The 27,117-nt window shown below is 49.3% G+C and overlaps 1 protein-coding gene across 8 annotated transcripts in view; it reads left to right on the top strand.

Annotated features, from left to right (window-relative positions):
* The window catches only part of Nfia (nuclear factor I A), a 421,148-nt gene that overhangs the window by 283,616 nt on the left and 110,415 nt on the right, over positions 1–27,117 (top strand). For all 8 annotated transcript variants that reach the window (XM_063259700.1, XM_063259705.1, XM_063259699.1 and 5 more), the window contains exon 3: positions 4,263–4,328. In XM_063259700.1, coding sequence (XP_063115770.1) covers positions 4,263–4,328 — 66 coding nt within the window. The remainder of the gene's footprint in view (positions 1–4,262; positions 4,329–27,117) is intronic.

Below are 27,117 nucleotides of genomic sequence, written 5' to 3'. Positions count from 1 at the left end.
AACTTTATTACAGTCAGGATGTCATTGCTCTATTTCTTGTTTTATTTACCCCAGGAATTTTCCTGATGCTTCGCAGAACATACTCACTCCTGTTGGTACCTTTCTTTTTTTTACGCTATAAATAACTTGTCTCTTCCAGGCAGAATTTTCACTTGTTTGTCTTGGTGTCTGGCAACTGCTTGGCTTAGAAGGCTTTTCCAGCCTTCAGCTTTAGCCAGGTCACTATGCACATAGGGAGGCTGACACTGGGTTCAGTTATTTCACTGATCTAGTGTTTGTGCTTTCAGGAGCCGAGCTCTCTGTTGGTGTTTGTGGTCCGAGCAGAGTGGCATTGGTGTGTCTCCCCTTGCCCTGTCTGCCACAGCTTCCTCAAGTGGTGCACAGGGCATTTAGGGTTCTGGGCAGCTTTGGAGCGGGTGGATTTCACTAACCCATGGATCTGGAGTGTGCAGAGCACCCCTACCATTCGTCACTCCATCCTGCACACATTCCAGAGGCCTTCTGTGTGCCAGACACTCCCTCCTGCCCAGCCAGGTCCTCAGAGCCAACTCCTGCAGCTCCTGACCACTACAGCCTGGCCCAGCTGGGCCAGAGGAATGCCCATTGCTTTTCTTTGCCAGTCTCCACGAGGGGGAACTCACAAAGATAAAGCCCTATGGCGGCATATTCCTAAATCCTGCTGCTCATGTTGAGGGTGTGCCCTGGGTTCTGGTGCAGTGGTATTGGGCGTGGGGGTCAAGAAGCTGAGCCCATTGAAGAATCCTCTCTGCAGTCCTGTCAGATGGACTTCGTGGCTGCTGGCCACCCTGTCATAGAACCTGGGGATGTAAGAAGAGGAAGAAGAATGCTTTCTTGGGGGCCCGAGTATGCATGAGCAGCCTTCACTGTGGTTCAAGAGAAGGTTGGAGAAGACACAGGGAAGATGGAGCCAAATACCATTCTTGCCTATCGCTGAGAGGAATACAGTGCCAGGGAGCAGTGCCTAGATCTTTGCCTGATCAGTCTTTGCCATGTTAGCATGTTTCTGTTGCTCATTGCCTCACCCAAAAGTGTGGTTCCTGGCTGCAGGGAGCAGTTGGAGGGGGGCCCAGACAGACAAAGCACAGTGCTGGTGATTGGCCCCGGGGGAGAGTTTCTGTTCGCATATCACAAGGTTTATGGGGGCACAGGCTGATATATAGATGCTGGGATTTACTGTATTCCTTTTCCTTGTGGTGGTGTTGGTAGCGGACTCCCCACATCTGAGAACCCTAGCAGTGCAGCTGTGGACTCCATAAAGATGCGTGGGTGGGTGGTTACCAGTGCAGTTGAGAGGTCTTAACACAGTTGCCTTGATGCAAACCCTGTCTGTTTTAGGATTAAATTTCTCCTCCTACATTTTTTGAAAACCAAAAGAAACATTGCATTTCAAGGTTAGACTGAAATCTAAAAGTCCTTAAACAAAAGGCGAATCCCTTGGAGGGGAAAATTGGTGGTGCCTCTGATGAGCCTTCTCTCAATGGCATCTCCAACTCTGTCATTTAAACACATTCTCTTCATTTTAAAATACAAATCAAGCAGAGAGCCAAAGAAAGTCGCTATCACAGAGGCTCAGAAACAAGAGAGACACCGCTTTAGGCAGTTGGGTTTTTCAGTCAGTAGGCATCAACCAGCCACATCGTAATTGTCCAAAATCAGAAGACAGAAATTACCTTGGCTTCAGACAGGTGTCTACCACATATATAAAACAGAAAAGTAATTAATTGTTAACCTTCTTGATAATATTTTAATGCAAGTGCTAAGTAGCCAGGTCTTTCACTTGTATAATTATGTGTGGATAGCCTTTGTAGTTCTGGTCATCTGGCTGGCTCCATTCTCGCCCCTGGCCTGCCAGTGTGGAGCAGCGCCAGGAAGGCCAGGCAGGCTCTTCTCTTTTTTGGTTCAGAAAGAGCAGCAGATTCGGTGTCCTACGGCAGAGCAAGTGTTGCTGAAGATTTTAGACCCTTACTTTGTCATAGAGGGCTTTGGCATTGCCTTAGCAGTGTATGTATATGTCCCATGAGACCATTACTGAGGCGGGGCACTACAGGCGGTCTGTGGTGGAGCTCTCGGAGCAGGCCCTGCAGGCCAGCCCTGCCGTTTCCCTGTGCAGTGTCCACTGCTCTTGGCTGACTTGTTTCCCTGTGGCTGGGAATTGTGTGCTATCTGAGTATGTACCTGGTACTCACGCTGTATCGCTGGCTGTGTTTCCTGGCACTGAGTCTGCAAAGGTGGGGTAGCCCCGTACAGGTGAGAAGAAGAAGAGCAAAGAAGCCCACTTTCAGATTATGACCAAAAGTGATCTAGGGTCTCCCTTCGGCCCTTTTGCCAAAATATGAATGAATAAGTATCAGAAAAATCATTAATTCTTTTACATCTAAGTTAACTGAGAGAAAAAATGTCGTCTGTTTGTTCATATGATTAGGTATTTCACCTAGGAGTAAAAGATGTGCCTAAGCTATCACATAGAGAATTCTGTTTGCTAGAATTATAAAGGAAATGGGTTTGGCAAAATTTTATGTATTTGTTTAGGAATACAGTGAAGAAAAATTTTAATTTCTCCTAATACAAAAATTAGAAATTTTGCTTTAATTTTATGTATACATATTAGTGGCTTAAAATTGTCCAGAATAAAAATAATAGAAGTCTGTGTCCTTTGAAACATACTGGATTATTTCTGAAAATATTTAATTTGTAATTTCTAAAGACAAAGTTATAGGGTCTTTCCTTAGAAACAGAGAAAGGAACTAGGCTACTTCTAAAATTGTTCAGAAAGTAATAGTAATGTATAATAGCTAAAATTTCAAACATAAGCCCAATGTAAGTTTCTTCTTATGTCCAGTTTTTAGTGCAGACTTTGTATTTAATTTTGCAGTTTATTCTGAAGGATTTGTTGTGAATTTTGTCTTTGCCATGGTGATTGTCACAAACTGATAAAAGCTGTCACTTTGCCAGAGTTAAGTACAAATTTACCTTTTTATATCTTTTGTGTCTTGGGCTTCTTGCTGAAGCACAGGCAGATCTCAATCAGCTAATTTTAACCCAGCAGGACCCAGTAGTTCCACAGATATAGAGGTGCTTTTGGTTTTGTTGTAAATAATTTAGGTTTGTTTGTTTGTTTGTTCATTTGGATTTTTTTTTTTTTTTTTTTTTTTTTTTTTTTTTTTTTTTTTGGTCTTTTTGAGACAAGGTCTCCTAATGCAGTCCAAGCTAGCCTTGAGCTCACGGTGCAGTCCAGGTTGGCCTCAAACTCCCAGTGATCCTCCTGCTCAGCCTCCCAAGCACTGGGATTACAGGCATGCACCAGCATGCCCAGTTTATTTGTTTGCTTTTAAATAATACTTTAAACTGTTATAACTCAGAAAATACAATTTTTTCCTTTGAAACATTTTGCTTGCTTTTCTCTTCTCCCCAAAATGCATCACAACTACATTTGCTTCTAATTCTGTAAAATTCTTTTAACTTTATTTTATCTAACTTTAAAACCAAGTGTTGCCTTAAATCGCCCTACTTAGAAATTGCTTTAGTTGAATTACTTCTCTTTTGGTGGTACTGGGAATTGAAATCACAACCTTTGCACTTGCCAGGCAGGCACTTAGCCGCTGAGCTAAATCCCCAGCCCTGAGTTACTTTTCTTTAGTTCAAAGGTCTGCTTATGTTGTTAACTCAAGAAGTGACTCTGATTGTATAACACCATCTCTGGCTGTCTGAGTGGGTAGGCAGGACAGTGCCCTCGCATCTGTGTCACGCAGCTCCACAAGCGCCTGCGTTGGAGTCTGGAGATTGGGCCTGCGTGGCATCAGCCTGCAGCAGCTGTCCCTGCAGTACAGAGCTGCCTGCCAGCAGAGCTGCTGCCTGCTATTTGGGTTGATTTTATATACCAGCTTCAGAATGTATTGTGACACTTGATTTCACGTCTGAATCAAGCTTCAGATGAGCGTAATGAAGGATGAAGTCTTTGTCAGGCTCCAGTGTGTAAATAACGGAGACAAACAGTGTGGAAATGGTCTCTCTAGGAGCACGTGGGTTCCACAGAACTTCAAATTCTGGTCTGGCCGGAAGCAGAAGTCACTGGAGGTGCGAGCAAAGCCCAAGTTCTAGGCACAGCCCGTTTGTCATTTGTTGTGCTCTCTAATCTCCCCTTCAGTTTGTAGGCCGAGCCTTTTGCTCAAGCTAGCACCTCTGACTGACCTACTTTCCCTCACAGACCCTATAATTTTTGGCCATACTTTTATGTTTTTCAGATTCAAGTCAATCTGAAAGTCCCAGCCAGCCAAGTGATGCTGACATTAAGGACCAGCCAGAAAATGGTAAGTTTAGCATGGGACTCTAGCTGCTGCTTTAGAGGCCACGGCAGCCAACCAAGGGTTTCGGGGTCTGTTGTGTGGGTATCCGAGGCAGATGACCTTGAGGACTCCCAGAGGAAGCGTGAGTAGAGCTCTCACCCAGTGGCCCAGGCCCTGGCCAGCACCATCAGGGGAGCTGAGTTCCCAAGAGAGCTAGCTTCCCGATTAAACTCTGAGGCTGGACTTGGTTTACTCACTGGATTCTGGCACAGCAGGAAGTGGGAGCCAGGGCCTTCACATCCTTTCCATCCCTTTTGAAGTGGCAGAGGTCCTAGGATCCTCACTAGCTATTCAAAATCCTTCCTGGACACTTGTTTCTGTGACACTTAGACCTCAGCCCTTGGCTAATTGCTTCTGAAAAGCAACCTCTGCCTTTGAAGTAGTGTCACACTTTAGATTGTCTAAAACAAAACAGCAATGTGATAGGAGAGTATTACATTTGATAGTATAAGTATACAGATTTTCTGTGTCAGTGAAGTAGAACGCACATTTACTTGAGACTGTAACAGTGCCTAACAAAATGCTAAATATGCAGAATGCACTCCACGGGTGAAAGACTGATACAAGTTGGAATTTTGGATGGCATGGGACCACTAGTTCCTGTGAAAACAGACATGAACTAGAGAGATCCTTGTCATTTCTAAACATTTGGTATGGGAGATGTCATCTCATAAAATTCCAGAATGTTCTTCTCTGGTCTGTTATTTCTCACCTCTGATGTATTGTAGATTGTCTAACTTCTTGGAGTATTGATTCCAAACTTCTCTAAACCTGTGGCTGTCACCTGCTGTGGAAGAATGAAGTAGTATGCAGCCACGCTCACTGTTTCTCATGCAGTTAGGGGGGAAACTCCTGCAGTGTCCAGCAGTACTGCTTCTCTTGTCCACCACACTGTGTGTCGCCTGCCCTCCGTGACCTCGCCTGCCGCTAGTCTTTGGTTTTCTGTTCATGTTTCCATTTTGCTCCCCAGCCAATCTTCCCAAAATGACAAAATCATGGAAGGACTGTGGGGTGGAAGGGGACTGACGGCCTCGGACACCCTGTGCCTTCAGAATCTGCCTCATTGCTTGGCCTGGGAAATCCCTTTTGACAGACTATGGCATTAAGTGGGAATATTCTGGCTGCTCCTCTCATCACCCTGATATTTTGGTGATATTTGCTATATCCAAGTTGTTTTTGCTTTTTAAGAAACTTCTGGGGTCACAGACCTGTGAAGATTTGTTTTTAGTGTCATAAACAGCTACATCCTATTTTTTGGTGGCATTTTAAGGAGTGTTATTTAAAGGCTGGTTTTATTCTTTATTTTCCACTTGACTTTATGAATGATGCTTGAATGTTTCCCATGCTGCATTTGTACACAGTCTCCTCGAGGATGGACTAGGACACCTGTCTTGTTTTAGGGGATGGTCTCGTCTCGGTGCTTTGAATGCACTGAGCGCCGAGTGTGTCTGGCCCTCACTGTGGCCCACGCTCCTTTGTCTTCCTGAGATGGCTGAGAGCTCCCTGGGAACTGAGGGCCTGGCGTGGGTCAGTCCAGCCTGTGCATTTCCCTTGCAGAAAACAGCCAGGATTGAGCCAGAGGCTTGGCCAAATGCACAGCAAGGCTTGGCCAAGTTTGCTTTTAACTCCAGATTACTTGTTGGCTCCCCAAGGAATCTCGGAGCCATTTTGGGGAGAATGTGTGAGTTCAGAAAAGGAAATGTGCATGTCCAGCAGCTACACCACGCATTCCCACTCTTCAAGTTCCTGTTATTTCAAGGTAAAAGAAGTAGAAGCTGCTCTGCCTTAGACCAGCCCAATTGAAGAGTCACCAGGGTACTCTGCATCCTCCATCTGCTCTTTGTCCACTGCAAATGAAGAGATTGAGGGGGAACGACTTTTCTCTCCCTTAAGACAGCTGGCCTGAGCATGAGCAGACGGGGCTTGAGTCTGGGGTGCCACTCAGAGTGTGTCCTCCCTTCTGGTGAGGCCTTGAGCCAGCAAGAGGTCCCTGTTCTCCACCCCCAGTATAGGGAAGGGAGTGCCCCAAAGCTATCTGTTCTGTTGGTTCTGGGTGAGGGGCTCTCGCAGTGTTTCAACAAAGCTCTGTGAGGTTTCGAGATCCTGCTGGGTGAGAAGCCATGGCCTCTGCCCACTGAGTGAAGGAGGAAACCCCCTCCCCCACCCCACTGCATCCATGCGAGGGAGCACACTGCTTTGTGTCTGAGCTTCGAGGAGGTAATGGAACACGAATGGCATTTCCCTGGTGAACCAAGGAGAATGGGTAGGCAAATGGTAAGGTGCTGTTTTGTCCAAAGCCGTAAACCAGGCCACAGAACTCTGCTTGATGTTTATGCAGCTGTTTCTTCCCTGTCCCACCAGATTTTGTTTCAGTGAAGTTTTTCTTTCTTTAGCGTAGTCCCTTAAGACTCAACTATAAAAGAAAAGAAGTCCTCAAATTTGATGAGAATTTCTAAAGAATTATCTGAAGCCCAGACACAAAATATCAGACTCTCTGAAACTCAAAGTTGGTATAACTTAATGATTAGAAACCACCATTTGGGTCAATAGCAGCCAGGTGACTGAGCAGCTGCCCCCATCTCTCAGCTACTTATGAGTAGAGACACCATGGAATCCAGCCCCTGGGTGTCAAGGTGAGGGTGTACACAGGAAATGGGGTAACTGAGGGCCCCAGGAACTGTGCTTCCTGGAGCACCAGGAAGACTTGCTCTGAATGTAGGGAGCCTGAAGCCAGGGCCTTGGAGGGGTGGAGTGGTGTCAGAAATAAACCAGGCTTTCTGGAGATGCTTTTGGTAGAGAGATAGAAATGCCAGACACAGATTTCTTCCCTAAGTCCGCACGGTCCGGCCTCTGCTTCTTGGTTAGTGCTGTCCTCATGCTCTGCCCCTCTGCACGGGTCTGAGGGCCAGCAGACCAGGGAGCCAGAGTCAGAACAAACTCCAGATCCAGTTTTCGGGAGAACAGGGGGTTGGAAGAAGGCTTCCCCGAGGTGTGCTTCACAGGAGCTGCCTTTTCTTTGCCTCAAACCAGATGGAATATGGCTTAGTAAAAGGCAAACTGATTAAGGGTAGGACTCACAGCAGATCCCTTTTAAAAAGAATTTTGCCCCATACCTAGCTGTGCCCTAACCCTAGAAAGCTCCCGGTGCTCATGGCTCATGAACAAAACTGTCATACAGAGGAACGTGTTGATGTTGTCCCTGACTGTTTTTGAGTGTCTGCTCACCACTGAGTTACCAGAAGGTTTCCAGACTAGGAAGCCACGCTCTGGAGGAGCTGAACATCTACCCTCGGACAGGAAAAGGCTATGGGCAGACACAGGGTGTGCAAGCCTAGGAAGCCAACCTGGGCTGAAGGTCGATGGAGCTGGGCTCCTCTGTGTACAGGCATGGGCACAGGAGCATCTGCTTGATTTTTCCAGGCTGTGCATCTCAAACGAGGTTTCCAGCCACAGCAGGGACCATCCCCTCAGCCTTTATGCACAGGGCTGCAGCCTTGCTTCCCACTGTTTGAGCCTCCAGAAGGTTGTAAGCTGTACCTGCTGGACCTGGAGTTGGCACAGCCTTTGAACTATCTCTGCGAGTCTCCAGGATGGAGCTGTGGTTGCTAAGCAAAGTATTCCTGTGGCAGACCTTTGAGGGGCTGCTAGGTGTCCACACGGCCTGTGAGCTGCCTCCAAGCCAGCATCCCGGAAGATAAAAAAGACAGTGTGAGGCTCCCTTGCCAAAAACAGCACAGAGTTCACATTCTTCCCTCTCATTGCCTGCATAGCCACCCTTAATAACTTCATCTTGTGGTTTTTAAAATTACAATATTTATGACAGAAAACCCAAGTTGGTACTTCTGTGACTTCCTCTAGGCTTAATCCTGTTTGTTCCTCTTCGCTGGTCTGGTGATGGCACAGCTGTTGATGACATCAGTGCTCAGATATGCCTTGGCCAGTGGTGGAAAGGCGTTCATTGTGGTGCTTGCCCCAGATTTTGAGGACTTGCAGCATGATCTGCCAGTCTGAAATCAGCCTGGAGTAGTAACTGGATCTAGATCTCATGGCCACCATCTTGATGCATGTCTTTCTAGGCTTGAATTGTTACACTGAATATTGTCAGATATTGCTAGATAGATAAGGAATGTATTTATGTTCAATTCTGTCTGCATTTCATTGGTTATCACTTATTTCTGCACATATTTTGAATATTTTAATGTTTGCAAAATGACTTCCAAGGCTATTAACTTTCTGACTTAATATTTATTGAAGGATTCATTTTGTTATTTGGAGATGAGATAAGAAAAGTATAAATTTCTATTTCTCTTTTAGATCAACATTCTTTTATCTGTTAATATGTTCTTTATAAATTAAAGACCCTCTGGTTAATGTTCTAAATTGCTTTTACTACCTCCTCAAATATACAGTAGATTTATTGCAATATTATATTGCAAAATTAATAGTGGGAAGGCAAAATAAAATTGATAATTCCAAACTTCAAGAATTGTCACTACTGGATAGACTGGTGCTTTAAGGGTTACTTTGATGAATGTGTCAGTGGGATTGTTTTAGGAATTCCGAAGGCACTGCAGTCTTCCAGTTTGCATTTACTGGGCAAGTAGGAGCATTCTAGCACCATTGACTTGTAAATACAATCTATCAATATTTCATAATTTGCATGACTTTCTCTTACAATTACCTAGCAACAGTTATTCTCTGCAGTGTTCTTTCTAAAAAAAAACCCTGCAGGGACAGACACAGTAGAGTGACCACCAAAATAGCAGCTATAACGGTAGTGATCAATATTCTAAAATATGTAACGGTCCCAACTCAGGGAGACATTAAACCTAAATGCCTCTGGTTTCCAGCTCTGTGTAATTAAATTCAGACTGATGAATTTTTAGCAGTGTGGTGGAGCCAGCACTCCTCACAGAAACCAGGGAACCAGAATGTGGCTCTCACTCAGCCTGGGGTGAAGTGGCCCTGCTCTCTCCAGGTGTCCTTTGAAGGTGTGGCCCGTAGTGGCTGGCAGGCTCCCCGGGTCTCCCCAGCCTTGGCACTACAAAGGCTGTATGGGGCCACATGGGTAGCAGCATGGGTAGGGGCCACCAGGAAAGTGTGGGAATTCTTGAGAAGCAGCTCTACCTGTCCGCGGTTCATTGTCCACACACACTGGTTCGCTGGCTGCACAGACAGTAGCCAGAGTCGAGGCCATTTCAGGTCCTGTTCTCCTGACCTTCCAACTCTGAAGTGACTGGAGGGCCTTTCTCACCTACCAATAAATTCAGAGGGGAGAAGAAAAGAGAGGCTTTCTTTCTGGTCTTCAGATTAATTTGTGGTATGACTCAGGCCCTAGGAGTGATGGAATGGCTATTGACTACTCCAAGCAGAGAGGTATTTCTAAGTGTTTGTTCATAGACTACATAGGATTTTGCAAATATGTCCACAGAGCTGGATTCTAAAAATATGAAGTGATACAATTCACGTAGGGTTGGAACTAGGTTTCAGACAGAAACTGCTAAGGACCTCTCCTCCTCCAGTCTCAGGGCTGGAGAAGGTGCTGCAGGTGCTGGGCCTCGGTCCTCACCTGAAGTGGCCTGCTGTGCCTGGGACTGAAGCCCAGGCCAGGTGACAGCCCTGATAGTGCAGGGGACTTGGAGCATTGCCACTGGCCTGGCTTAAAGAACTTGCTAGGACAGTGTCGGGGGCTGGGCTGAACCAGGCCCAGTGTCTGAACCCAGCTTGCTGCAGGCCCCAGAGTCACTTCTGACTGACACATGAGTGGGAGTGTGTCAGTGCTTGCTGGGAGGGTCATCCATTTGTGGACAACATTAGTGAACTGTAATAGAAGTGATCTGTGTGGACATTTGGAGTCCTTCATCCAGATCGATTACTTGTCTGCTCAAAGAATTCATGTGGCCACAGGGGCTCTGGCACCTCACATCCTCTCAGCTTCCCCACTCTGCTTCAGGTTCACCTCTCCCGGTAGCCCTGGTCCCTCAGCGTGAGCTCGTCATTAAGGAAATCTGTGGATGCACTGGAGGTTGCCGCCTGTCACACTGCTTCATTTCTGTACCCAGAGGGGACATGGGAGTCTCGTGTGCCTTATCCACAGGCATCATGTGGCACAGACCCAAGACAGAAGTGTGGCAGGCACTACAGCAAGGCCCAGATAGGTAGGAAGCACACCCAGCAAGGAGCAGTGCTCACTCAGATCTCTGCAGACACTTTGCAGCCAGGGAGTTTCTCAGGAAGCCACGCTTGTAAACTGGGAGATGAATTCGGAGAAGCCAAATCACAGCTTCAGAAGAGGTCAGACTACCAAGGGAGAGCCACCCCCACATGCCCGACATGAGTGCCTGCTCAGGGAACCAGCTGTCCCAGTTGCTCAGAGCCTGGTACCTCAGCTTCTCTTGAGCTGCTCTGGAGGGCATTACCAGGAATCTGCCGTGCACGTCAGGCTGTGCCCTGGACGTATAAGGGAGGCAAGTGGGTGCCGTTCGTTCATTCCTTCGCTCACACATATTTACCAGGCATATCCATCGTGCTGAGCAAGGAAGATAGAAGCCTGCTCCTTGTCAAGTTCTCCCTTGTGGTGAGAAGACAGACAAGTGGCCCCAAGGATCATGGAGGGAGAAAAGCCGGGTGAAGGCACAGAGGGCAGAGGAGTAGGCTGTGTTGGAAGGGTTTTGGAGCTGAAATCTGCAGGCTCAGCAGTGAATGTGACTGCTGCTGGGGACTCCTGTCCTCGAGAGAGAAGCCGTTGATGGCCCTGAGGCTGCTGCAGCAAATCCTCCGTGTGGGCTTTGCAGAGGGTCCTCAACATTACCGTGTGTCCTGAACAGTGCTGGCATAGAGCTTGTGGGCCCCTGCAGTGTCCCCCAAAGTGTCCCTCCTGTGTGTATGGTGGAGGGCCAATTGCCTGCCAGGAATCTTGGCTCCATGTACCCACTCTCGCCGTTATTCCTTTTTCATAGCTGAGGTCTGAATCAGTGGCAATAGCTTAACTTCTGTCTCACTGCACCATTGGTTTATAAGCCCTTAGATCTCAGGTACATGTACTGTGAAGACTGATTTTGCTTAGTAGCTGCTAGACTTAGCAAACTGAAATACCAGATGCCAAGTTAAATTTGAATTTCAGATAAAAACAATAAATCATTTGTAAATAATGCATTGGATATATGAAAAAGTACACATTGGCAGCACATGGCTGTAATCCTAGTGCTTGGTAGGCTGAGGCAGGAGCATTGCTGTGAGTTGGAGACCAGCCTAGGCTGCATAATGAGTTCAAGGCTGGTCTGAGCTAAAGAGCAAGCTATCTCAAAAAAAACCAAAATAATTAAATAGAATAGAAATTTTAAAATATCCATATTTGACCTAAACCAAACCATGTATTTTACTTGGCAGTCACACCCCTGCAGATCACACAGGCCACCGTCATACGCAGCATGTGGAGGCTTTGGTCAGCCTGGCATGATTTCCTGATCTCAAGGGCTCAGCCCACTAGAGTTCAGCCCGCTGAAAATGAAGCCAGGGGAGAGTCCTCCAGGTCCTCAGGACAGGGCCGCTTAGATCCCATTTCCCCAGCCCCGTGCCTTGGAACAACAAGCCACGACAGGCCCCACAGCCTGCGTGGCAGGCATGTGAGTGTAACCCGCAGAGCCCAACTGGGCGGCCACAGGGACAGCGCTTCTCCGGCACTTCTCAGCGCCCACACAGAGGACGTGTATCTTGTCGCAACATCTAGGGACTGGCAGACCTTTACTTCAGAAAGGTGGTAAAAATAGAAGGCATCAATAGGAGAGCCGGGGCAGCTCTGCCTCAGAGATAAAGTAGGGGAGAAACACCGCAGATAAGCACTGGCCATGCTGTCTGTGGCTTGGCTTGCATGTTCATTGTCCTCGGGACTCCTAGGCCAGGGATGACACAGCTGTGGGAGACAGTGGAGAAGCCACTGTGGCTTGTGAAGCCTGCAGCTGAGAGGAAATGGCTGTGCACGGGTTGGACGGACACACATGGAGAATAGGGCTCCAGGCATGGGGCTGCAGAGCCAGGTCATGCTGACTTCCCCAACGGTGCTCACCATTGTAATGGACTTCCAGGGATCAGGTGCCACTCCAGGTCCTGCAGCGTGACCGGAGGTGACAGGAGCAGCCAGGAAAACCCACAGAGGATAGTTGGAGGGACCCTGAGAGGGAATACCAAGGGTGGGGAGGCCCAGGAGAGCCACCCATGGAAGGGGTTATGTCCACAGCTCACCCCCTGGGTCCCTGGGGTGGGCAGCCCCCTGGGTCCCTGTGGTGGGCAAGCCAAGTGGCTGTTTGCTCCTGAGCCATGTGCTCGCCTGCAGATTCTGCCTTCAAGATCTCATTTGATCTGAATGCAGTTTTGAAGATAAGTGCTTTTAGCGTGCCCATTTTACAAACAACCTCACTGAGACAGGGTTTAGACAGCGTGTGCACAGGCTGAAAGGCAAACAGCACACAGATGCCCCAACTCCCCAGCCAGGCCGTGTAGTGCACTGTGCTGTTACAGAAAGAAGGGAATTCAAACTCCAGTTCTGCAGCTCACTAACATTAAGTCTCATATTGCTTTTTCCTCATTTTAAGGTGAGATGTTTCTGTCGCGCTGGAAAGTGTACTTCCCAGCACCTGGTTTGGGTTCATGTTCATCTTCTTCCTCCTTCCTTTCTGTCACATGGACAGAAATCTTCACTTATCTTGTCTTCCTGGGCACCTGCAGCTTGATTACATGCCAGAGCTGAGCGGGCAGTGTGTGTGTGTGAGTGCGTGTGTGTGTGTGTGTAGCACGTGTTCATGTACCTGTGTATGTGAAGTATGTTTGGCTCATGTGAAGTATGTTTGGGTACATGGAGCCAAAAGTGAGTCTGTGGTTCAAGAGTGGATATTTTTAAGCAGTGGACTAGATTTTTGCTTTCCTTCCCTGAAGGAGGTGGAGGTGCAGGGAGAGGTGGGTGTGTGGAGTTCCTACCAGGTGTCATGTTGTATGTTGCACGGCCCAAGACAGTTTCAAAGTGTGTCAGGTGCAGAAGACATGGGAATGTCATTGAAAACAAAGTGTTTCTTCCCATCCCCTACTTGTTGTGCAATACACTAAAAACTTTCACCTTATCCCTTTCATTTTAGATGACTGAATTATTTGAAAGAATGAGTTAATTCTCCATTTCATGGAGCCAGACAAAATTCCATAGGAATGGGACTCCTGTGTGTCCCACACACAGAATCTCACTAACATCTTGTGCAGTGGCAGATGCTGCCTGAGCCTGGTGCTTTGGTCTCGTGCCAGCTGTGCTTTCACCTGGCTCTCACAGCTGTGGGCCAACAGCTTGGCGTGGCCCTTGCAGATGAGACAGGGGTACAGGGCTGGCCCAGAGCTTCCAGCCAAGGTGCTGGAGGAGCCAGGAAGAGCATCTGGCGAGGTGCGACCCGCATCTCCTGCTCCAGGGAGAGTGGCAAGGCGGACTGAGCCTGGGGTCTGTGCTTGCAGCTCAGGGCTCGCACTAGCAGCAACTCCACCTGTGAAAGTTGGATTCTTCCGGTAAACATGGGACCAGGTGAGTATGGGCTGCTTGATGAAGGAGGCAGCTTCTATATTTGAGAGGCAAGCTCCATTCGAAGTTGTCACCGGAATCCACAGTAGTGAGAGGTTGGGGGCTCCTGGAGGCCGGCAGGGCAGAGGAGACCCAGCCTACACTCTTCCTGGACACTATAGGACCAGGCTCTGCCTCGGCAGGGCTGGTCGTGAGCTCCATGTGGAAGGCAGCTCGAGTGGGGCATCTCCAAGGAAGGGGCTGAAGCTGGTTCCACAATACAAGATGCTGGTGATGTGGCACCCTTGCCCCATGGTGTGAGCGCTGGCGCTTATACGGACCCTACGCATGGCAGGGTGAGGAATCCAACTGTGGAGGACTCTTGTAGGAGACCCCGAGATCCTGAGTGTGTCACCTCATGTGCCACAAGGTTCCAGGGAGAGAAGGAGAAAATAAGTCAGGGCCTGTGACAACATACAGTCATGGTTGTACAGTTGTGTCATTTACTGATGTCATAATTTGTACATACCACAGTACGTGATACTACATAGTAGTACATATTAGAGCACAGGGTTGGTGCCAGTAGTAGTGATAATTAATTAGCTAACAGTGGGCAGTCTGTCAGTTAACCAAACACCAGCAAAAGGAAATAGAAATACATCCCTGTATGCCAACAGAAGACCAGTACAAGGTATGCAGAACTCCAGCCTCCCCTCAGGACCGTGACAGGCCGTGCGGTGACATGTACTGTCTGACACAAGTCTGAAGGGGAGGAGGTAGCATAGGAAGAGCTGAGCTGGTTTTTAGGGTGTTTGGTATGGTACTGAGGGTGGAACCCATAGGTCATATGTGCTGGGCAGGAGCTCCACCAATGAGCCCCACCCTCGTCCAGAATTACCTCTGTCGTTTTTTAGAAGATGCAGCATAAATATAAAAAGGAACTCCAGTTTTTCTGTGGGTGTTCCAGTGTGTCTCACTCTTCTCAACTGCACAGTCTTGAGCAGAAGCTCGCATTTGTGGTCCAGTCCCCATGGTGTCCTGCGCTCAGCATATGGTTTGAGAGCATAGAAAAGGTGACGAGGAGTGGAAGGAGGGCAAGTACAGTCCCAGGAGTTTCAGGATGGAGGAGCCTGGGCTTGGCCTTCCCCCTGCCTGTCCCCACCATGTGCCTTTATCAGCATGTGTGCTGCGCTCTGGGCTGCCGAAACCTGCCCTACGCCCACCCTCATGTGGGAACAGGCATGGGCCGTGTTCCTCTAAGGCTTCCATGGGAGGCGCGCCATGGAGGATGCCACAGCCAGCGAAGGGGAGTCCTCAAGCCCTTCTTCCAGGCCCGACAGGTGCACCTCCACTCCCAGGTGTGCCATGACCTTCCTGTCTCTCGCATCAGCCCTGCAGCCCACCCAGGACCTGTGTGCCTCGCCGTGCGTGGCCCTGCCCCGGTGGGGAGGTGTGGGCCTCCGCTCTGCTCCTCTCCTCTCCCGTGTTGCACAGTGTGCACATGGAGTTATTGTGTGGCTGCTTCAGGGAAGCAGGCTGGGACAAACAGCCACCTGCATGGTACTGCAAACCGAGAGGTCCCCATCCTCCCCTCTCTCCTGTCTTCTCTGAGCTGCTGCAGGGCAGTGGTGAGTTCTAAATGCAGAGGAGTTTCACTGTCTCTTAGTCTTAAGCTTAACTTGCATTTCTGGAAATTTTTCATAACAAGAAATAAGCCATTGAGGTATTTTCCAAATTAGTGGGCTCCAGCTCTTTGGCAGAACAGTAAACAGGGAGTGTGTTCCATTGGCAATGGGTGATTGGGAGCTGGACCTGGGCAGTAGGAGGCACACATTGGGCAGGGCCCAGCAAGGAGGCTCTGGTTCTCCATGGTCTCCCCACACAGGCCTGGCCTGCTCATCTTGTACAACTGGGCACTGGGTGCTTGCTGGGGAGCAGAGTCCACTGACTGTGGCTGACAGCTAAAGACATCTGTAGATGAGAGGCGGAAATGAAATTAGAAAGTGACTTTTTTGGCATCCACCTTTCAAACCTAGGCTTTGCCACTTTACTCTAATTTGATTTAGTGGATGTCGGATGGAAACTAATACAGTTAAAGAGAACTTCATGTAATCTCACTAACATCCTTACAGCATGATGCTCAAGGTTCTCTGGTCAAGGATATTTGCATTTGCATTTATAGAACAGTTAGAGCCAGGATGTGATGCACATGAAAAGTCCTTGCTTTGAGAATGACATTTCTAAGCTGTCAAAATCTAATGTGCTCAAAGCTCAGACTGAAATGGCCTTTCCTTGTGTAAATATTGAAGAAAAGGCTTTGCATGGCACTGCTGACGTCCCTAGCTGGGGTCCCAGCCTGCTAAATGAAACTTGGCAAAGGCTGGCCATGGAGTTTTGGTTGTAACAGAATTCCTGTGCATGAGAGGGGAGTGGAAGGCAGGGCCACGCAGCCTCACTCCTCCACAGAGACTCCATGGGGCATGAATGTGTCCAGGCATCTTTGTCACTGCACTGTCCCCTTCTCCAGCCTCCTGCTGTTTACAGTGAGCCGTAAAAAATCTTCACATCTAATCTTCACATAGTACTTTCAATCCCATCACAATTGATTCATTTATTTATTTATTACACATCTGCTGCCTGCCAGCAACTGTTTCAAGCCTGGTCACAGGGTGGAGGCATCCAGAACAGTAGAGCCCTGCACTGAGACCTCGATGTCCTTTGCCCACCCTGCGGTGTCCCACATGGTCATTCTGCCCTTCTTACCCTACCACTTCTCCAAAATATACCCACCTACCACCAGCAGCCCGCTGACTGAGAGGCTGCTGAAGTCCCTCTGCAAATTCACCAAGTTGTACAGCACAATGGGAAGCCGATTGCAGTGTTCCCGGTTCATGTGTCCCTGTGCTGTGTGTAGAGGCTGGCGGCCGGTAGCCTGGAACTCCTAAGCACAGGTCCCTATGTGGCACACAGCCGAGGACTCCATCTGCCCATGGGGGATCCTGCTGTGGGGTACACTGTGGGCACCTGTGGTGCTGTCGGTCGTGCTCGTGGTCCCCAGCCACATCCTCTGTGGAGCCCCATACCTAATCCATGCCTTCAGCAAGTAGCACAGGCTATGTATGCTATGTGAGGTGGGTTTGTAATCATCTGTTCACCCTGACATTTAGATCGTTTTCAGCAGCTTAAACTTTTTCTCTGGAGGAGACAGACCCATGCTGTGACTGTGTGGTTTTGGTGTAGACATCTGTATCATAGCTGCTGACTTTCGGAGGAATATGTTCATCACCAGCAGTTCTCCTTTGTATTTGGAAGTCTTCAAAGAAGGCATTAGTATCTGCTTTCTTAGGCTCCAGTCAGAAAGGTCTGGTAAACTTAGGTCCCTGAGAAGTTGCTTGTAAGATGGTTGAAAGATTTGATCCCATTTTGAGTCCAGCTCTGATCTCTGCTTTTGAGCCTGCTTCTGCCCCTCACGCTGATCTCTGCCCACCATGAATGGTGCCTTCAAATGTCTGTGCTCCCTTTAAAAAGTAGCAGTGGTGAATCTCATGGAGAGAGAAGTTTGAGGTACGCAGGAAGGGCTGGCTTGCCGGCCTTTGGGTGCACTTTTCTGGCTGCACTGCATTCCTCTCCCTCGGGTCTCAGAAGGCTTCACTTGATCCCACCGGTGGAGGTAGGGGTCAGGCACACCAGGAAGACCCCGGCTTTCCCTTTCCAGGGCGTGGCTTGCCCTGTGCTCCCAGGGGAGGCTGCACTAGGCTCCGAGGTGTGGGAGAGTTGGCCAGTGGGAAAGCTGCCTTGGGTTAAATGATTGGTTTGTTTCACTGACCTGAAGAAAGTTATATGAACCACAATGAATCACGACAATTACCAACTTAATTTCTTTTTTTACCCTGTATTTATTTAAAAGGTTTACTCCGTAAATACAGGGCCTGGAGATAAAAGGTTTCTTTACAATCACTTTCTTTCGGAGACGTGTTCATTAGTCGGCATTCATTTAAGTGGGCTCCGCTCTGCAGCCATTAGAAGTGTGTGTCCACATTTTCATTGGTTTCTCCCTCCCTGCTGCATCTCCTCGGTGAGAGGCAGTGCCGTTAACCTTAGCAGTGCTGTGACTGTCTTCCGACCAGCCCATTATTGCAAACCACCCATCTGTATCGTGCAGTGCTTAAACCACTGGTTCCTAAACAGGAAACAGCCCTATTGCCTTCCTTGGAATGGTGATAGGCACCCACTGAGTCCTTTTAGGAAGAGGCTGAGCAGAAGCACCCCGGGCCCCCTGGGTCCCCTTCCTCTGCTGTAAACCCTGCAAAGGCGGTGCCTGAGTTCCGCTTTCCCCTCCAGTGTGCAGCACATGCGTGCCTTTGGCACTGGTTCAGACTGGAGGTGCAGCAGTGCAGCCTGGTCTTGTGCTGCAGCGGGCAGGCAGGTGCATGGCTGACTTAGCCAGGGCACTTAGCACTGCAAGTGCAGAGCCTAGAGCCTTTCAGAGCCAAGGCTTAACCTGGGCTCTAGAAGCTGAACTCTGGCCGCAGAGGAGGCAGTGGAGGAGGGTAGCTCGAGAAGGTTCCAGAGCCATAAAACAGCACCACAGGGCAGAGCAGATGTGGAGTCTGAGGAGCATGGACCACGGCCAGTGCAGGTGCCGGTAGGAGGAAGGTGTGGCAGGAGGTTCAGGCCTGCAGGTTAGAGCAGTGCTGTTTCAGCTTCAGGTATTCCCTGAAGCGCAGGTCAGGCCCTAGACTCAGTCATTGAAGCTTGCAGCATAACACAGGCCTGTCATTCAGCCAGCAGAACATTGGTAGAAAAGACATTGAAGCTGGGCATAGTGGTGCACCTTGTAGTCCCAGCCCTCTGGGAGGCTGAGGCAGGAGGACTGCAGGTTGGAGCCCAGCCTGGGTAACTTAGTGGCTCAGCAAGACCCTGTCTCAAAGTAAAAGATAAGGGTGGAGGGTGTCCTGTGAAGGCCCTGGGTTCAATCCTCAGTACTGGAAAATAAAACAGGAAAAAATAAAATGGAAAGCATTGAATTAGGAACCCAAAACAACTGGCTTCTCTGCTTGGCTGTGCCATTAACTGGCTGTGATCTCAAGCAAGGAGCTGTCTCTCCCAGAGCCTGGGCTGGCTCTGCTGTCAGTTGGGGATAATAACAGCAGCTTCCAGACACCGAGATTTGTAAATGGGATCGTGCAGAAAAAGTGCCAGGCACAGCTCCCAGCACAACACTGTGCTCAGAAGAGGGAAGCTACCCTTCGAAGACGGTGGGTGCCTCATCTCACATCCGTTGTGTGTTGCTTTCATGGCAGTGACTTACAGCACACTCGAAGGAAAGTCCCTGTTCAGGGTGGCACTAAATTTGAGAATAAGATCCTACGTATTCCCATGCCGAGAAAAACCGACAGAAGCCGGAGCAGTGCCTGCCTGTGCCGGGAGAACAGGTGTTGAGGGTGTTGAAGCCCGAAGGTGGTAAAGCTTCCTTCCACGCCTGTCTGCGTCATAGCACAAGGGGGCTGCTCTGCGCACTCACCGTGTGCAGGTTCCCAGCAGCCACACAGAGCTCGGAGGACAAGGTCTTCAGCAGCTGGAGGACAAGGTCTTCAGCAGCTGCAGGCCAAGAACTGTGCTCTGCGGGCTGAGTGCCAGCCAGGCAGGCTCTCAGGCAGAGTTGGAACCCAGGCACGCCACACCCACTTGAGCAGCATGTGAGCCAGCAGCCAGGCTCTTGATGTCAGTGCACATAGGAGCAGGGTGGGCGCCATGCAAGGCAGAGGCAGGAGCAGGGCCACAGTGCAGGCACCCACTGCTATCTCTCGCAGGCTCGCTGTCCCATCACGTCTGCACTGGCTGCGATATGACACGTTTGCATGGTGTCTCTTCACCGGTTTGTGCTCTGCCTTAACTGACCTTTGCGGCTCCCCTCTGAACTCCGAAAAGGCTTAGATGTTTGCAATTCTGACCTAGATCCATCCGAAACTTCAGAGAAATGGGTTTTAATTGATAGTCCCCATCTGAGGCCTCTACTTATTTAATTCTTCCTAACTTCATCTTGATGCCTTTAGAAGATAAGCTTTCACCTGAAGCCCAACCTTTAGGAAAAGTGTTTTTGGTAAGGGCAGTCCTCATGAGAAGATCTGTAGGTAAGGAGTTTGTGGGAAGTGTCTGGCAACACCAGCTCCCAAGTTCACAGTGCACAGTGACCTCTCAGACCGTCCAAATGGAAAGTCCCAGTCAGTTTCCTGGAGATAGGCTTGGCTGTCAGCAGCTTGGCATTTCAGGACAGAACAGTGGGTATACACCCTGCACTCAGAGCTGCACTGGTGCTGCAGCACTGTCTTTAGCCACCTCGAGGTGATCACATCTTCCTTCTGTGCTTCTTGGGTGAATAGTGAATGGCTCAGTTGTGTTTAATAGCCAGAAAGACAGGCACAATCAAGCCTGTGCTCCCGTGGGGAAGATCCCTCATCCCTTAGGCCTTAACTGGTTTCATGTACAGACTCTTAAAATTAGCTGCTGAGTTCTGTACTCAGGAGATCAAAGAGTTTGCAGGTTCCTGAGTGTACTCTCACTCTACAGAGTCCAGCAAGGATCCTGGAGCCAGTTCCATGAGCAGGTCTGGCCCTCTCAACAAACAAATCAACTAAGAGGAATATTTTCACTGTTTGAGCGGGGACAGGACCAGCTTGGCAGCAGAGCATCAGCCCAGTGTCCACAAGGCCCTGGGCTCTGTAGCAGCACTGAGTCCACAGAGTGACAAACTGCTGTTTATCTTTGCCGTCCTCATTTTCTGCTGTCACAAATGCAGCTCGTATGGATGATTACATTTTGTAGCTGGACAGGAGCAGTGGTAGGAACATACATGCTGCATCATACAGGGCCGTTCTCCTAAGCACCTTCCTGCGTGTGCATTGTCTCCTGGGGATTCCTGCAACTTTTCTAGTTAGTGATCTGAAAATGGGCCTGTACCTGCTTCACCAGAGTGGGAGCAGTAAGCACATGGACTCTTAAAAGATTGACACCTGTCTGAAATTTTTAGGAACTATTCTGCTTAGAAATTAGGTTCCAAGAATTCTAAATACACCATTAGGCAAAATAATATTTTAGAAACTGCCATTAAGCACAGCTGTTTCTGTATGTTTGTGGACAACTCAAGATTTATTAAGGTAATTAAAATAATTCTCTATGATGACTTTCTCACTAGAAACCAGCTTAACTTCTATTACATGTAAGAGTTATTTCTCTTGAAAATATACTACTAAGATTATACACTTTCTAGTTATCAACTGTACCTACAAATGCTTATATGTGCATATAGAAACAAAAACGTGTAAAAATCTCCATTTTTATAAGGATCAGCGGCCTTTAAGAACATGTACAGCAAGATAGAAAAATATCAGCAGGTAAAATGTGAGCACTGGGAAATTTGTAAATTAAAGCAGAAAAGTTAAAATTAGAGAAAAAAATTGAACAGAGATTCAACCACATTGTTCTCTGTCAGTTCTCTCCAGTTAGTAACACTAGAGGTAGAAGTTTGGTTCTCAATTTCTTGGCAGCCAAAAGAAAAAGAGAAACATCTCTGATGAATATGTGGTTCCCATTACCCATGAGAAAATGAATGCCAGTGTCTGGTGGGAAGAGAGCTGTCCCTGATACCTGGTACTGACTGACACTGACATCCTCAGGAGCAACTGTCCTGTGGAAGGAGGCACAGAGAAGCGTGGTGAGAAGCGTGGTCTCCTAGGGCTCAGCGACCAGACGCCTGGACCAAGGCACCAGTGTGTGCTTTGTGAAAATAATCCCGCAGGATCCTTGAAGGCAGCTTGGTTCTAGGTCCATCTGGAAAGGTATGCTGGAGAAACTCCAGTCATGAGATTTAGATGTGCTACAGAAGTGGATAACCTCCCATGATTTCCTGTAGGCAGACTTTTAAACATTGTGTGGTTGCTCTGACGTTTGCTTGAGAGCCGGATCCATGTGCTTCCCAAAGTGAGCGGCAGTGCAGCCTCCACAGGTGGAGAGCGGAACCCTTCAACAATGGCTGTGGACACGGCGCCCAGGTGTCTGCCCTGATGTTGTGCTGTCAGAGATGTTCGCCTTGAGGTGTGAACACATCACCCATGGTTTCCACCAGTGGCTTGAGGAACCCTTGAAGAGTGGGTGATGCTCCCTGTCATATAGAGAGAAATGCAGGGCCTCCTGAGAGACAGCACTCTGGCCAGATCATCGCCAGGCAGACGCGCTGGAGCCTGGGTCCTTGTCTGCCAGCAGTGTCTCCAGGCATGGGAAGAGGGTGGAGGGTGAGATGGGCTTTGTCACCTACAGAGACAGATGGTGCGCTTTTTCCTTAGTGCTGTGGGCAGCGCTTCATGCGCTGCTGACCCTGTGACCATGGCCTGGAGTCTCATGCCTCTGAAGACGGGTGTTAGCTACACCATCCCTGTCACTCATCACCAGAAGAAAGGGCAGCAGTCGGCAGAAGGACGTGTTTGAACAGCTGCTGTCTCCATAGGATAGGTAGAGTTTCCCCTCCGACCTCGTTCCCTTTCTGCAGGGAAGTGTGGGGCTGGGCCCATGTCCTCACCTGGCCCCGATGCTGTGGACAGGTGTCTGGAGAAGGGCTCAGCCCTAGGTTGCAGCCGCATGGGATATGGCAGCGTTCACAGCTTTCGAGCTGTACTGGGAGGAGCACGGTGTGAAAGCATGCTCTGCCGTGCCGCCCCCTAAACCTTGGCTGCAGTTGCTGTGGGAGTGGAACCTCACATCTGTTCCTCAAGGGCGGCAGGGAAGGTTAGGACAGTGGTGCAGGGCGCAGCTTAGCGTCTGGAATTCTGTGCTGGTGGAAATCCCCCTTAGCCCCAGCACAGAAGAGAAACATGTGCTGCGCGGGTAAGCTCTTCCCCAACAGGATGTTTTATTTTTTATGTTTAGTCTTCACCCATAGTAACAATTATAATGAATGCATCAAAAATAAAGCACACAGACCTTGTGACCTATCTTGTAATCAACACAAATTAGTTTTGGAGCAGGAAAATCCAGCTGCATATTAGTTTTATTAGATGTTCCCAAACATTTTATTACAGTATTTTGGAAAAAACATCCACAAACAAACCTAAGTTTTCTATGTGTTTTCTATTCAATGTGTATTTTATTTTTGAAGGGTAATTAAATAGTATGTTTATAATTCCTCTGTCCTTAGTTCATCAAAATGCTGCCTGTGGGGAAAATGATTTCAGTGTGGGAAGTTATTTCTGATTCCAACAACCTGTTCTTAAAAGGGGGACTGCATCTTTCACACCCCTGCCAAAATTCTCCAGACCACAAAAATGCTTTTAGAAGTTCAGCATTACTCTGGTTGGTTTTAATGATACTGAGATGATCTGTTCCAATGGTCACAGTCACTACTGTTCATCAATGAGATGAGCTGTGCACCATGTCTGCTTTTTTGTTGTTTTTAATCCTACTTTATTGATGAGGAAACTGAGATTCTGACAGAATAAACTCAAGCCAGAGGCTGCTAACTGGCTGAATGGAATGACTAGAAGCTTCCTTTAATGGCCGGCAGATGTTTCTTGGATGCCCACTTTGCCCCAGTCAGCTTTCTGAATTCCCAGGATCCTGAGATCCCTTGTGTCCCTGATGGAGACAGGACTGAAGGCCGCATCAGAAGAGCACAGGATGTGAGAGGGCAGTGAAGGCTGCAGATTTTGAAAGACTAAGGAAGGAGGAGCCGGGGGCTTGGGTTTGAAGGAGCATGGGTGCCATTCGGTACTGAGAGCTGGCAGCTGAAGGAGACCGAGGAGTGAGGGCTTAGCACCCTGGCAGGCATCAGACAGCTGGAAGAAGCAGGCAGGGAGAGGGAGGCAGGAACCTGGGGAGGAAAAGGCCGAGGCACTTTGGCTTCAGCAGCTGCTGGAGCCCCTGGGAGTTTGTGGAGGTCCAGATCGCAGGCCCCTGAGTCCCCACTGTGAAGCTTGAGTTTCTAGATTGAGGTTCTAGGGTGCAAGGGCTCCTGGTTTGGGTCACACAGAGACCACAAGGCTGTGGGAGCTTGACCCCCCAGTGCTGTAAACTGATCCCAGGCCCCTCGGGAGAGAAGGCACAGCAGGGCTCCCTGAGGGGCTTGCCACACAGGGTGCAGTCACATGAGGTTGGAGGCCACCAGTCAGTGTGCTCTGGAAGCCAGGTAGCCTCCGGTCAGCCTCTGTTTTGAGTAAGTAGAGCTTGTCCACAGGTTTAAGAGAAGAGTAGGAAAGAGACAGCATTCAGAGCAGGGCTCCTTTTCCAGCAGAGTTGACCAGGGTCTGCATGGGACTGTAGGACTTCATGGAATGTCCCTGGGGCTGGGAGGTATGGTCCCTCTGCATCCTGCCCTTTGATCTAGATCTGGTCATAGATAGGATAGAAGAACTGGAGAAGTAAAGATGTAGCATTCTAAGGACTTTGATTTGTAGTGCACACAAATCCTCCTGGAGACGCCAGGTCTGCAAGGAAGAAGTGAGAGAGAACCGAAAGGTGCTGCCTGCACTTCTGCCATGCCACGAGAGGGGCAGGGGGAAGGGAGCTGCATTGAGTCCCGGGGCCCTGAGCCCTGCACCGCCGAACGGGGCACCTCATCCTGCGTGGGGGAGGATGCGACCAGACGTCAGCTGCAGATCAGCCTTCCTACCCAGGCGGAAGTCAAGTAGGTTCTGTTTGCCTTTCAGTTAGACACCTGCTGGTCCCTCACCAAAATGTCCACTGGACGCAGCAGTAGTGTAGTGTGAAGTGCAGTGCATTGGGGGAGGGAGAGCAGAGGGGGTACAGTAGGTGTTAATGGGGGGCCTTGGGAGAGCGAGGCACCGTGGTCCGGCAGCAAAAGTCGGGAGAAGGAAGTGTGTGTCTGCTAGGCGTGAGGATCAGTTCTAGTGTCCACTGTGCATATTCCCAGCCATTCCTGATCTTGAGCAGGAGGGTTACCAGGTCACCACCAGTCTGGGTGAGTCAGAAGACCCTGTACCAAATAAAACATAAAAAGGACTGGGATAGAGCTCACTGGAGAGTGTCCCTGAGTTTGCTCACTAGTCCTGCCTGCCAGGAAAAGGTTGTGTGCTAAAGTAGCTAGAAGAGAGCTTTTTTGATTGCTCTCACCACAAGGAAATATTTAAAGTAGTGGATGCACTGTGTTGCTGATTTGGTCACTACATAGTGTGTGTTGTGCCCTATAAAAATATACAGTCATATGTCAACAAAAATCAAGGAAAGGGAAATGGAATTATAGTAGAGAAGGAGATGGTGAGATCCAGAGGCACTGAAAAGGAAGGAGGAGTCCTAAGGAGTGCAGAGCAGAAAGAAGCCAGAGTCCAGGAGCCTCTGCGTAGGGGAGGCAGCATCTTCCTGTGGCCCTTGTGCCTCAGAGGCCTCAGTCCACAATTGAGGAGCAAATCCCTGAAATTGCAGGCCACACTCAGGACTATGAAGCTGTGATTGCTGTGACAGGTGGGCCACGAGACATGCTGTCCACCAGCCCTGCCGTTCACGGGCCTGGTGTCCACAGGACCTGCTGTCAATGAGACCTGCTGCCCACAGGCCTCTTGTCAACAGGGCCTGCTGTCCACAGGCAGACCCCAGGTTTTCCTGAGCCTTTCCTCATGATAACCAATGTGTCTGAAGCAGAGCTGGGAGCTACTTTTGTCAAGAGCCAGGAAATACAGGCCCTTTTGTCTACCATGTAAACAAAAGTTATTGTTATTATTATGTCAGTGGTAAACTGCCCAGGGACCAGAGGCACCTGCTGCGAACCCTGCTGGCCACCGGCCACTGAGGCATGATAGTATCATCTTGGGGTAATGAATTTCTTTCCTCTCAGGCCATTATCCTCACCCAGGCCTGGCTGGGGGGAGGAGAAGCCTGGTGGAGGAACCTGCTGTCCCGGGTTCCCAGCTCCTGCAGCAGCTGGGCTCTCTGCTGGGATGTTGCAAGGGAGATTAGCTGTGCAGAGGATCTCCATGAGACATCAGCCAGCTGCTGAGGTGTTGTCGATTGTTCACCCTGAAGGACTAAGGCTTTTAACGCAGGTGAGAAGGGACTTCCCTCTCAGGAGCACGCAGCCTGGGCTCACAGGTTGAGCAGAGGCTGTTCACGAGGCAGAACTGTTCCCGAGCTGAGTCGCAGCTGTGGCACAGTGCAGGGTAATCACCACCATGGCAACGGCAGTAACTCCCATCTGGAGGCTAACAGAATGGCCTGGTTGATGCCCATGGAAGAAGAAAAGTTTGGGACCATTTAGCTTCACTTCCTGGCTCATCCTTCATGACCTGACGACCTTGAGCCAATCACTCAGCTTGTTGCTTGGGAAGCACAAGAAGTCAGTGTCTGACACTCAGATTGTTTTTACAGTGGTCAGTCTTCAGCCACCAATCCCCATGGGCACTGCCACCATTGTGACTGTTAGCAGTTGGTGCCTTAAGCAGGAGGCCAGGTGGTGATGGTCACCCAGGCCTGGTTACTTTGCATCACTAAGCCCTGAGGCTGACTGGAAGCTCCTGGAGTTCTGTGTCCAGGCACATGGGACCCTCCAAGACCAGGCTCTTGGCACTTCCACCGCAGTCATCAGAAGAGAGAGACCAGCGCTGCCTCCCCTTGAGCACTCTGGACTGTACCCCAGCTTCCTGTTCTCTCTACCCTTTCCCCACAAAGCCTCAAGTACTCCAAGCACCCTGCTCCTGATGCAGACCCAGCACTGAGTAGGGCTTGGTCAGCACTATGATGAGACCATGACGATCCTGCACCGTGGGCACCCTGGCTTTCACCAGGCCTGTGAGCACCCTATCTCCCATGCTCCTGGCCATGTGCTCTCTCTTCTTCCACTGGTTTCCTTTTTTCCTCTCTTTCAGCAGCAAGAGAGGAAGGCAGGAAACCTTACACGGAAGTTTCCGCTTGTAAAAGTTTTGTCACAGTGCTCATCTGTTCAGCAGGACATACATTTGGCCAGAAAATCCCTCTCCTCTCATACCCACTTTACTGAGCCATCATGGAAGCAGAAGCCATGCTGCTCATGGTCCACCCATATAACGCTGTTCTCAGAGCTGCTGTCCTGGAGGGCACAGATCCCCAGGAGCTGGGCAGCAACAGAGATATCTGTGATACAAGGCTCAGTGGGCGTCACCTGGCCAGGACATATACTCGAGGCACTGCCCCTCGGGCTCCATGGCCCCTGCAGGCAGCTTGCTCCTGGTGGACACTGGCTAC

This window comes from Cavia porcellus, unplaced genomic scaffold, assembly GCF_034190915.1.
Source record: "Cavia porcellus strain 051 isolate PalLab524CR breed Dunkin Hartley unplaced genomic scaffold, mCavPor4.1 scaffold_1, whole genome shotgun sequence".
NCBI classification, from domain to species: domain Eukaryota; kingdom Metazoa; phylum Chordata; class Mammalia; order Rodentia; family Caviidae; genus Cavia; species Cavia porcellus.
The sequence above is the reverse complement of the archived record's forward strand: the minus strand, read 5'-3'. Positions and strand labels throughout refer to the sequence as shown.